The sequence below is a fragment of the Mandrillus leucophaeus genome, unplaced genomic scaffold (assembly GCF_000951045.1).
Source record: "Mandrillus leucophaeus isolate KB7577 unplaced genomic scaffold, Mleu.le_1.0 Scaffold588, whole genome shotgun sequence".
In the NCBI taxonomy this organism is placed as follows: Eukaryota; Metazoa; Chordata; class Mammalia; order Primates; family Cercopithecidae; genus Mandrillus; species Mandrillus leucophaeus.
This window is the reverse complement of record NW_012106341.1, coordinates 2,239,830-2,251,987: the sequence shown is the minus strand read 5'-3', so window position 1 is coordinate 2,251,987 and position 12,158 is coordinate 2,239,830. Positions and strand designations below refer to the sequence as shown.

Here is a 12,158-nt window from a genome sequence, read left to right as displayed (position 1 = left end):
GAAACCCTGTCTCTACTAAAAATACAAAATTAGCTGGGTTTGGTGGCACTTGCCTGTAATCCCAGCTACTCAGGAGGCTGAGGCAGATCATACCATTGGACTCCAGCCTGGGCAACAAGAACGAAACTTCATCTCAAAAGAAAAAGTTTTGGGTCACAAAAAGAAATATTCTCACATCAAGTGTCTAATCTAGGGACATTCTCAAGCATTTGCTTTTTCTTTCATATATTACATCTCAGATATCTAAATTCACTCCCAGGAAATTTAGTACCCATCAAAGAGGAGTCACAGACAATGAATACTTCAAAATGCTTGAGCCTCAAAATAACGAAAGTAGACAAAATTAATCAAGAATCAAGCAATGAACAACTAGTCTATCACACAGCATTTTTCTACTTTCAAAAAAACACAAGCATTCTTACACACTGAACACCCAGCCATCCTTGTCTAGCAGTTACAAGTTTCATAAAGTCACCTGCATATAAACTCAACATGCAAATGAACACTCTATACCTTCTTCCTCCCAAAGGCCCAGTAAAAAAGCAGGAGTACAAATTACAAACCAGAAAAATTAAAATAGGAAGAAACAATACGGAAGAGCTCAACAAATGTATTGAACATGGTAAGAAGAGTGGTATCTGCCTTAGCAGGGCTATCGCGGATGAGTGGCAGTGGGACTGACTGCAGAATTCAGGGAGGCCTAGGATTTAGAGGCAAGAGTGAAGTGTGGAGCTACACAGAGACAAGTAATTTAATGCTAGCCAAAAATAAAATGCAGTACAAATTGGAAAATTGTCTTAGAGAAATATCCCAGACAGAAAAAAAAAAAAAAAAATACAGCCCAAGATTCAATTTGGGAGCTCCACTATGTCATAGTGTTCCAGAACAAAGAAAATGAGGAAGGGGAGAGATCAAGAACTTAATATTTTCCAGGTTGCCAAACCCATCAAAGAACAGTATCATGCAATTTTAGAACATGAGAAACAAAGAGATTCTGAGAAAACAAAGAAACAAAAATAAAAACTGCATCAGATGTCTCAAGATTTTGCAAATTAGAATAGAGCAATGCCTTCAAAATTCTGAATTTGATTACACTTGTCAAAATTTTCAAAAATTCCAAATTTGCTTTTCCACCTACAATTTCTTATACCATGCAAACTATCTTTCAGAAATATGAAGTCACTAAATAACTGACTGATCTCTCACACACTCATTCCCAAGTAACTACTGAAAGAAGTGTTCCATGTTAACAAAGTAGTAAATTAAGACACGGGATCCAGAAAATGAGGGATCCAATTCAAGAGAAAGAAAAACAAATTCTCACGATAGTGCTGTCTCCGGAAAACTGCTGTACAACTGGATGAGAGAAATTAGTCTAGATTGAAACAAGTACAGAATCAAGAAAAGTTGTAACAAATTTATTTGGGACTGTTTGGGAAGAATCAATGATATGCATAAAAAGCCAAAAAATAAGACAATTAACTCCAAGACAAAATGTTGTATGAGAATGAAAATGTAAGCACATTAAACTAGTTCATGAGTGAACATACAAGTATGATCACAGTTAAGCAAACAAGTACATGATCTAATCAAAATATTAGAAGGATGTGAAAGGATAAAAGAAATTTTCACCTGTCTTAATAGTAAGTTGACAAATGCCTAAAAAATAAATGGCTGTATAATCATATTATTTAGAAAACTAAAACCAAAAACTGAAGGCTGAAAAAACCGAGTCAGAAAAAACTGAAGGCTGAGTATCTCCCAGGATGGGACTGAGGAATGGGAAAGGATGGAGCAAGGGGCTTTCCGTATTAGCCTTTAAGTACCATTAAACTATGTTCAGGCTGGGTACAGTGGCTCATGCCTGTAATCCCAACACTTTGGGAGACCAAGACAGGTGGATCACTTGAGGTCAGGAGTTTGAGACCAGCCTGGCCAACATGGTGAAACCCCATCATGACTAAAAATATAAATTAGCCAGGTGTGAGGGAATACACCTGTAATCCCAGCAACTCAGGAGGCAGAGGTCACAGTAAGCAAAGATTGCGCTACCGCACTCCAGCCTAGGCAACAGAGCGAGACTCTGTCTCAAAAACCAACAAAAACCTATGTTCATGTAACAGTTCAATAAAAATTCATTTTTATTTATAATTACATATACATACATATATGCAATTGAATATTTAGAAGAAACTATACCATTTGCAATCTCTTTTCCATGGTTCTAACCTACTTGGAATATAACAAGTGACAACATACAAACAAGTTCTAGATTCTAAACCTGTTTTCCACTGTACTGTAACTGGGGGATGGAACTCAGCAACAGTGACTCCATACGACAGCAAATGATTTTCACCTAGAGGGAGCACCAGACTTCCAAGAGTTGTTGGATGTTGGAGAGGAACACTACTTTGGAAAAAAGACCTTAAATGATTTTGATACTTCTCCCTACAGTGTATATGCTTCCCTATTCCTCACTGTGACCTACACCAAGAATATCAAAGAAACAAGTCTATGGATTTGAAATGGCACATTGCTTGCACTATGTATTTTAATCTAAAGTTTATTAAATGTGAATGTGCTGTCAAAACGCTTTTCACAAAATGAAAGAAATATACCTCATGGGCAAACAAGCAGCAATATTCTTTTTACTGTTGTGCTTTTGAGACAAGGCCTCACTCTTGTCACCCGGGCTGGAGCGCAGTGGCACAATCGCGGCTCACTGCAGCTTTGACCTCCTGGGCTCAAGTTACCCTCTTGCCTCAGCACTCAAGTAGATAAAGAGTACAGGCACACACCACCACACTCATTTTTTTTAAATTTCTGGTAGAGACAGGGTCTCGCTGTTGCCCAGGCTGGTCTCAAACTGGGCTCATGCCATCCTCCCACCTCAGCCTCCGAGTGCTGATGACAGGCATGAGCCACTGCACGTTGCCAAGCAGCAATATTCTCGAAAGTCAGAAACCTTAATCCCAATTATGTATTGTTACATTCTTTTCATCTACTTTAATGTTTGCAAATATATACATAAAGTTTTGTCTCCCTACCCACCTGGCCTAGTCATTTTGGACTCTGTACCTCAAAGCCATAAATAATGTTTCTTCTATTAGAAGAGACGCACTTTCGGTGTGAAAAAAATCTTTATTTCAAAGTGAAATGCACAAAGTTTCATACAGCAGATAAAATCAGTGTTACTGCTCTCAGACGTTAAGGTTAGCAACCTTTCTGGCATATGCTAATTCATCGTGAACTCCCAATAGCTGAACTGAATGGCTTTTAAGTACAACTGTAAGGTCTCATGGCATAATTCCTTTTGTTGATGCCAGTGACAGGATTTTAAAAGCTACATTCCATTAAAAATTAAAAATACAGCAGCTTTTCCAGGGAACTAGATCCCAAAATTGTATCCAGAACTCTTGTCTAAGATATTAAGTTAAATATCTTGTATGTATATATCATTATAGCAAATCAGTATTTTTGACAACCACAGTGTAAGAAATTAAACTTTGGCTAACAGTTTTCCCCATCATGAAATCAAAGTTTTTTGCTGTCTTCGTAAATAAATTATGACCAATTATGACATTACAAACACTTTATACATGTTTACTGATTTACAGAGAATATTTAATAATCAGAACTCACCAGTTTCAATACTGTACATTAAATTATAAGCAATATAACTCCTACTACAAAAGTTATCTAAGTTAATCCAAGATAAAAACCGTCTCTAGAGTTTAAATACATTGAAATAGAAAAAAAATAGAAATTAGAAAATAGTCTTCAAGTTCTGAAAATCTAGAAGAATTCTCCAACATCTGCTCTCTTATCTCGACATTTGCTTCTAGCTTTGGTTCGAGCTTTGAAGGCTGCAGAGTTATATAAATGCTGAAATGAAGAAAAGGAAAAACATGCATCAGTAAGACTTAAGATACTCTTATAAAACGGAAAAAGGGTAAAAGTCACAAAGAAAAGAAATGAACTAATTTGAACCTATAAACCTTTAAGTGTTTATAAAATACACACAAAGAATGAAGGAGAAAAACAAAGAGTTAATGGGGGCCAGGTGAGGTGGCTCACACCTGTAATCCCAGCACTCTGGGAGGCCAAGGTGGGTGGATCACGAGGTCAGGAGATCAAGACCATCCTGGCTAACATGGTGAATCCCCGTTTCTACTAAAAATACAAAAAATTAGCCGGGCGTGGTGGCACATGCCTGTAGTCTCAGCTACTCAGAAAACTGAGGCAGGAGAATCGTTTGAACCCGGGAGGCAAAGGTGGCAGTGAGCCGAGATCACACCACTGCACTCCAGCCTGGGTGACAGAACTAGAGTCTGTCTCAAAAAAAAAAAAAAAGTTACTGGCTATTCCATATTCAGAAAAGCACTAATCAACTTGCAAAACACCAAGAAAATAAGACAATTTCAAAAAACAACAGTGAAAAAAGGACATCAACATTTAGTTTCACCCAAGAAAAGACAAATCATGACTAATGTGGAAAACAGTCCTACTTGGCTGTCAATTAAAACAACAAGGAAAAAAGTGATGAGGTGCCATTTTAATACTAATTAAATTTTTTAAATTATAAAACTTGAAGGTGTCAAATCTTTGTGTAACAACTACATGCCTTCATTCATTGCTAGAGACAATTTAAATCTTGTCTCCAATATTAGAGTAACTTTGGAAGGTAATCTGGCAATACATTATGCAGGGGATTTCTTCAAAAAAAATTATTCAAAAGAGAAAAGTATGTAAAAATATTAATGTTTCTTACAAAACTTAAAATGCCATACAAGAAACAACTATGTTCTATAAAATGTAATTAAACACTTCATACCCACCAGAATGGCTGTAATTAAAATAATTATTAGTGAGGATATGCAGAAACTGGAACCTTTCTACACTGCTGATGGGAATGTAAACTGGTGCGGCAGCTATGGAAAAGAGTTTGGTGGTTTCTGAGAAAGTTAAATGTAAAACTATCATCTGACCCAGCACAATTCCACTCCTAGGTAATACCTCCCAAAATTGCAGAGAGCCTTTCAAAAAAAATTTTTGTATGTGAATGTTCAGAGCAACACTACTCACAATGGCCAAAAGATGCAAACAGCCCAAATGTCCATCAACTGTTACAATGGATAAACAAAATGTGATATATATCCATACAATGGAATATTATTCTGCCACAAAAAAGAATAAAGCTCTCTGATTCATGCTACAACATGAACTTCCAAAGCATTATGATAAATGAAAAAAGTCAGACACAAAAGGTTGCATGCTATACAATTCCATTTATATGAAATCTCCAGAAAAAGTAAATCCAGAGACAGAGAGCAGACTAGTGGTTGCCAGTGGCGGCGGGTAGCAGAAGGGAAACGACTGCGAAAGAGAGGGTTTTCTTTTGCGGTGATAATGTTTTGGAACTAGAGTTGCACAACATCATGAATGTAATAAGTACCACTGAACTGTATACTTCAAAATAGTCTGTTATGTGAATTTCATCTCAACACAAAATAATATACATAAATTAAGGATTTCTGAAATGTAGGCTCGTCATGGTGGCTCATGCCTGTAATCCCAGCACTTTGGGAGGCCAAGGTGGGTGGATCACCTGAGGTCAGGAGTTCGAGACTAGCCTGGCCAACATGGCAAAATCCCGTCTCTACTAAAAATACAAAAATTAGCTGGGTGTGGTAGTGCACACCTGTAATCCCAGCTATTCAGGAGGCTGAGGCAGGAGAATCGCTTGAACATAGGAGGCAGAGGTTGCAGTGAGCTGAGATTACAACAAAGCAAGATTCTGTCTCAAAAAAAAAAAAACCAACATACTAATTACTATTTAATGCTACAAACCCTCTTAAGTTTCCTCATTTGTAAAATGAGTCTGGTACTTCACTTAGTAGGCTATTATCTGATACAAAAGGACTATGTAAATCCTTATTCTTAAACATAAAAACTCCATAGAATAAAAAGAAACAAAATATGAACATCATTCCTATATTAAGATAGGATTATATGTAAAATATATATGTACATATTACATTTTAATGTGTTGTCAAAATATGTTTCATAAAATGAAAGAAATATACCTCACAGGCAAACAAGCTGCAATATTATTTTCTCCATTTTCCTTTTGAGACAAGGTCTCACTCCTGTCACCCAGGCTGACATATATATATATGTGTGTGTGTACATATCCAAGTGTATTATGTGTGTGTGTATATATATATACACGTGTGTGTGTGTGTATATATATGCCCCCCCACTCTACATGCTTTCTATATCTTTAGTACAGCTGTTCTATATGAAACATCATGAGAAACTGAAACTCCCAAGTATAGGTAGACACAGCTAACTTCGTGAAACCAGACAGAATCAAAGTTTTGGCGCATTTAGTTTTATTAAAAATAAAAACAAAACCTACCCTTTCAAAACGAGAAATTTTCATCGTTTTAAGTGTTGCAGCATCAAGCATCACTGGGGGTCCAAGTTCAAATACATTTCGAAGGAATTCATTTGACTTATGTGAAAGAAAAAGGTGGTACAGCTCAGTATTAAACATTATAGCTCTTTTTCACCAGATAGAGTGACTGATTAACAGAAGTTATGTGGAACCTACAGATATAAACTTAGATCACTTATTTTCTGTTTCTCAATATGAGAGCAAATTGTTTTCAATGCCTTGAATCTGAGAAAGCTATGTCAAGCTATTTGCTTTCATACGGACATCGGTAACAGTCCACCCAACTTCAACAATACAAAGAGAAAAAAAAAGGAACAGCTTCAGATTTATTCAAGTCTACTTTCAAAAATAAGTTTACTGTTTTCTAACACATGGAAGCACTCTGGATACCTAATTCATTTCAAAAGCCAATTAAGTGAGCTACATTCAAGACTGCTCCCTACTTTAAAAGCAAATACGTAGAAAGGATGATACTTACCTGTAAGTGGTACTGCATCCCTGATCCAAGAACCTCCTTAAAGGTGTCATAGGTGTGTTTTTTTACCCAGCAATCAATATACATGCGTTCAGGACCAAATTTAATGGTTTCTGTTGGAAAATCCCGTTCCTAACCAATGGAAGAACCAAAATTACCACAGGCACTAAAATGGCCCAAAGGGATCTTATGTAAACACAATTTCTAAACAGTCATATACATGCTGAGATAAATTAACAATATGGCTTAAACTGATACTGTCATACCTGAGATGTAGACAAACTATTGCTATCCTGTATGTAAGGGTACAGAATTGGTCTAGTTTTGATCAATTTGAAGGCTCAACTGAGTTTCAATAACTATTAAGGCACAAAACCACATTGTTGAGAACATCTTTAAATTTCAACATGTCTCAACAAACTTAAGAAAAGGTCAGGTGTTTTTAACGGCCTAGGATGGGAGAGGGAAGAAAGTTGCAAACAGTCAGGAAAACACAATGGCACCACAAACAGGGGGTGGTGAAATGATCAGCAGGGATCCAGGGAAGAAAGTGAGGGTAAATAGGGTTAACTGACCAAGCAAAAAGGAAAGGTCCAGCAACCAGAGGGCTCCAAGAGGTTTCAGGCTAGGTTTATAAGAAAATAAGAGGTAACACTAGAATCTAAGAATTAGTAATGGAACAATTCTGTCAGAAGACCATTTCAAAGGTATAACCACGGGAGTGCAGCCCAAATGACACGGAAATAAAAGTTAGATGGATAAAGAAAAGTCAGCTGGAATAGTGGTAGAACTTGTTAAGAAGAAAACTGGTTACTTAATTCTTCAGTAAATCATGAATATGTCAGAGCAACCAAGAAGGAAGAAGCTGACTGCCACAGAGAGAGGAGAAAGGAGACGGAACTTGAAGGACAAAACCACTCCACCTGCCTTCCAGACATCTACCTCAGCCCCTTCTCACTCAGCAGACAAAGTATATAATGTAATAGAAAAGACCGTCAACTCTAGACAACACAGACAGGCAAATTTGCGGGCTTGTGATTTCATCAAGTAACTTAACCTTGTTGAGTCTGTTCCTTTGCCCGTAAAATGGGGCCATCTTTACCTACACTGCATGAGGGTTATTACAGGTGTAAAAGAGGACACGCATGTGAGGCAAACACAGTGACCATCTGGTGCGTAACAGCAGCTCAAAAATAAATAACAGCAGAGTTATCTTATTTTAACCTTGTTTATTTCAGAAAACAGTAAGGCACCAGGAAAGAACTATTTCCCACCAACCCTCTATAAAGTCATCAGCATCCTTACCTATTATCGTCTCTCCCGGTGGTAACAGATAGACTTCTGTCCCTCCACAATTCAAGGTTAATCCCAATCTTTTACATATATAGTCAATCTTCCATATCTGGTTGGTTCTGCATCATGGATTCAACCAACCATGGATTGAAAATATTCAGAAAAAAATTGCAACTACACTGAACACGTACAGACTATTCTTTCTTTTCACTATTCCCTAAACAATAAAGTATAACAACTATTTACATAGCACCTACATTGTATTAAGTATTATAAGTAATCTACAGATGATTTAAAGTATATGTGCATAGGTTATATGCAAATACTATGCCATTTTATATCAGGGACTTGAATACTCAAATTTTGGTATCTGAGGGGGATCCTGGCACCAATGCCTCATGGATACTAAGAAACAGACTACATTTTCAGATGCTCCTTTCTCCACTGGTTCCTTCTCCATAAATTGTCTCTATTATCTAGAACAAAACAAAACAACAAACCTTCCCGCAATCCGCCACTACATTCCAACTATCAACTCTCTTCCCCTTCCCATTACAGCCAAGGTTTTTAAAATAGTCAAGGCATACCATCTTCACTTAATCACTTCTCACTTTTCAATCCACTTCAATCTGGCTTTTCCCTCATCAGTCCACTGAAGCTGCTCTTATAAAGGTCACCAAGGACCTAATTGACAGACCTAAGTGAAACTGGTTACTCTCTCACTTGACCTATCTGTATACAGGATTGGGCCATGCTCAAAGAGCACAGAACAGTGGGTTCAAATTTCAGCTCTGCTACTTAACTATTCTCTATTGCTTTGGTCCCCATTTCTCCTTTAAAAGGAGACAATTCTATTGCTTAAGAGGTATAATGAAATGAAGTAAGAAAACTATGGCAAAACACCTAAAATATTAAGTGCTCACTGATTTGAGGAATGCATGAGCCTCAAGAAAGGTTTTAAATGAAAAGAAATGGTGCGGCAGCCACTACGACACCTAAGATGTTTACATCTCCTTTGTGGCAGTTGAGCAACCTTCATTTAAAAGACCCATCTGAGAAGCTGGGTACTCCAGAAAAAGTTAGGTTCCAGTGGAAAGAAAAAGAGAAACAACCCTTAGCAAGGTCCTGAGGACAGGACTTTCTCAGGCAGGTGCATTGAAGCAGAGGCTGGAGGGACAAGAGAGATCCTGAGATGAAGAAAAGAAGGTGGGCAGGTAGATCACTATGGCATAGGAATGGCTTCCATTTAATAGTGTCCGAGGAATACGCAACAACGGGCTGTTAATACTGGTGTAGGCTGAAATGTCACTTGTGTCTTCCTCTGAATAATCAGTACTGAGTGCTATGGCTGGCCCAGTCTGACGGCCAGTAGAGACCCTTACAATCTACTACTTAAAGGTGACGCATCAGGGCAGAAAACTTGGAATCAGGTCCATCCAGAAAATCTAGGACATGTCATCATGTTTTTGAAGACTGTAGTATCTCAAAAACAAATCTAAATATAGGAATAGTTTATAGTTACTTAAAGAAAATGGCTTACTTTAGAGATACTGCCACACTAATTATAAGACTAATTTTAATTCTTAATATGGATACTTGCTCTAGTTAGGTTTTTTGTTTTTTAGACTATAACATCCAGAGTAAATACAAAATACTACTATAATGTGGTAAGTCAGCATTAACCAAAGTATTTAAATGCCAAAGGATCTAATTTGTATCCTAGATTTTACTTTTTTAAAAATAGATTAAAATTAAGAAAGTAGGATACATATAAGAATTCCCTGGAACATATTAAAACTGGATCTGGTGTGGGGTCTCACTATCTCCAGTTTAAATTCTCATTTTAAATTTTCATACACACATCAAGTTGAATGACATTTTAAAGATATTCTTAAAATAACTGCTGTATCAGATAGCAATAATCTTAAGAAACACACCCTTTAAATACAAAAAATATTCACCTGGGTTACCAAAAACAATTATTAAAGTTTTCAGTTTTCTCCAGTGAGACTATCTTTTGTCCTATAGTTCATTTTAGCCATGCATTCTAAACCAATTTATTTGCCATATAGATTGAAACAGGTTTGAGAATTATAGAAGAAATTCAAGCATCAGATAAAGATTTTAAGTGGCCTTGTTAAAATGCTGGGTTTTGTTATTTCAGTTTTTAGCCTCCAGCTTTCCTAGAAAGATCATGAAGAGCTCTGGCACGGTGGCTCACACCTGTAATCAATCCCAGCACTTAGGAAGGCTGAAGCGGGTGGATCACGAGGTCAGGAGTTCAAGACCAGCCTGGCCAAGATGGTGAAACCCCGTGTCTACTAAAAATACAAAAAACTAGTCGGGCGTGGTGGTGGGCACCTGTAATCCCAGCCACTCAGAAGGCTGAGGCAAAGAATTACTTGAACCCGGGAGGCGGAGGTTGCAGTGAGCCGAGATCGTGCCACTGCACTCTAGCCTGGGCAACAGAATGAGACGCCATCTCAAATAAATAAATAAATAAACAAATAAAAGACAATGAAGCTGGGTTGGAGTCTAAGGGGTAGGCAATAACTTACTAAATTCACAAAAAACACTGTACACTAAGAATGTATATGCTAAGCACCACTGTTTAAATGACAAATACACCAAGGTCAAATACATTTCTATCACTATGAGTCTTTTGATTTAAAAGAAAAAACTAAAATAAAGTATCTTTATACATCAGCATTAATTTTCCTTTGAAAAAAACAAAAGTCTTCACTTATATTGTTAAACACCTGCTAGGCTGTAAAATGAGATATTATTTTCAAAGGTGAAATTCAATCAACAAAATGGCCCAATTGTCAAGTTTAGTAGCCTGACACAATCCAATTCAAAACGAGAAGCTATTACAGCATTTAAGAAGCCTACCTCCACTGCCCTCAGGACATCTCTGAAAACTGACCGCTGTTTTCTCTTGTCCACTTTCGCCCGATGTTTATTTCCATCTGTTGCCAAGGCCCTAAGCACTTGCGTCAAGGACTCCATGTCTTCATAAAAAAAGTCCTGGTCAAGAAAAGCAATTTTGTTTCCTTTATTGTTTTTCTTTTCTGACCTCATATAGAGCTAACAAAGAACAGTGTACCTTTGGAAAATATCCAGTTGCATAAGGCAACGTAAATCTTCATGGTGTTTAGGGACTAGGCACACATAAACACATATTTTCATGAAATAATCGAACCCAGAAATGCTGACTACGAGATGATGTACTGCAGCAAAACAATTAACATTTCCCTTCCAAGTTCATGCATCCAACAAATACTTCTTGTGTTCCCACCATATATGAGACATTACTGGGATTTCGAAATTCAGTGAGAGACAGATATACCAATATAGCTTCCACCCTTGGCTTCCCAATCCCCAAACCAAACATTCACAGAATTCCAATTATTCTTATGCCAAAGGCATAAAGCTACTAGTAGTGCTTTTAAAGCACCTACTTTCTAATTTACTGCCATACTGCAAATAAGCAATAAAGCACATAATTCAGGTGATTAAATTATTTAAGGCAAGAACAAGTTTTAATCCCTTTCTGGGGCACAGCTGCAAAACGTATTGAAATTTGCTGTGACCTTAAGCAGATTACGGGCTTCCTTGTCATAGTTAACGTGGCTATGCATTTAAGAAGTCTCTTTTATTTGTGGTGTTTTTATTCCCTAACTCCATTTTACAACCACACTAAAATCTAAAAAATGAGTCAAACTTATTTAGCTGATCAAAACTAGAACAGATACTTCTTACTAAGAACCCAGGAGATGGGCAATCTCCAGTTCTAGTTTATTCATACATGTTTAACATTTATTGCATTAGAGGTTAAGAATCATTTAACTTAGGCCGGGCGCGGTGGCTCAAGCCTGTAATCCCAGCACTTTGGGAGGCCGAGGCGGGTGGATCACGAGGTCAGGAGAT

General features: G+C 37.3%; 1 protein-coding gene across 4 annotated transcripts in view; it reads right to left on the bottom strand.

Annotated features, from left to right (window-relative positions):
* Positions 1-2,126: 2,126 nt before the first annotated feature.
* The window catches only part of IFRD1 (interferon-related developmental regulator 1), a 55,615-nt gene continuing 45,583 nt past the window's right edge, over positions 2,127-12,158 (bottom strand). For 3 of the 4 annotated variants that reach the window (XM_011999210.1, XM_011999212.1, XM_011999209.1), the window contains 4 exons: positions 11,121-11,255; positions 6,939-7,067; positions 6,422-6,517; positions 2,127-3,885 (listed from right to left, as the gene is read on the bottom strand). In XM_011999210.1, coding sequence (XP_011854600.1) covers positions 3,796-3,885; positions 6,422-6,517; positions 6,939-7,067; positions 11,121-11,255 — 450 coding nt within the window. In that variant the 3' untranslated portion in view covers positions 2,127-3,795. The remainder of the gene's footprint in view (positions 3,886-6,421; positions 6,518-6,938; positions 7,068-11,120; positions 11,256-12,158) is intronic. The other variant, XM_011999211.1, reaches the window with a different exon arrangement.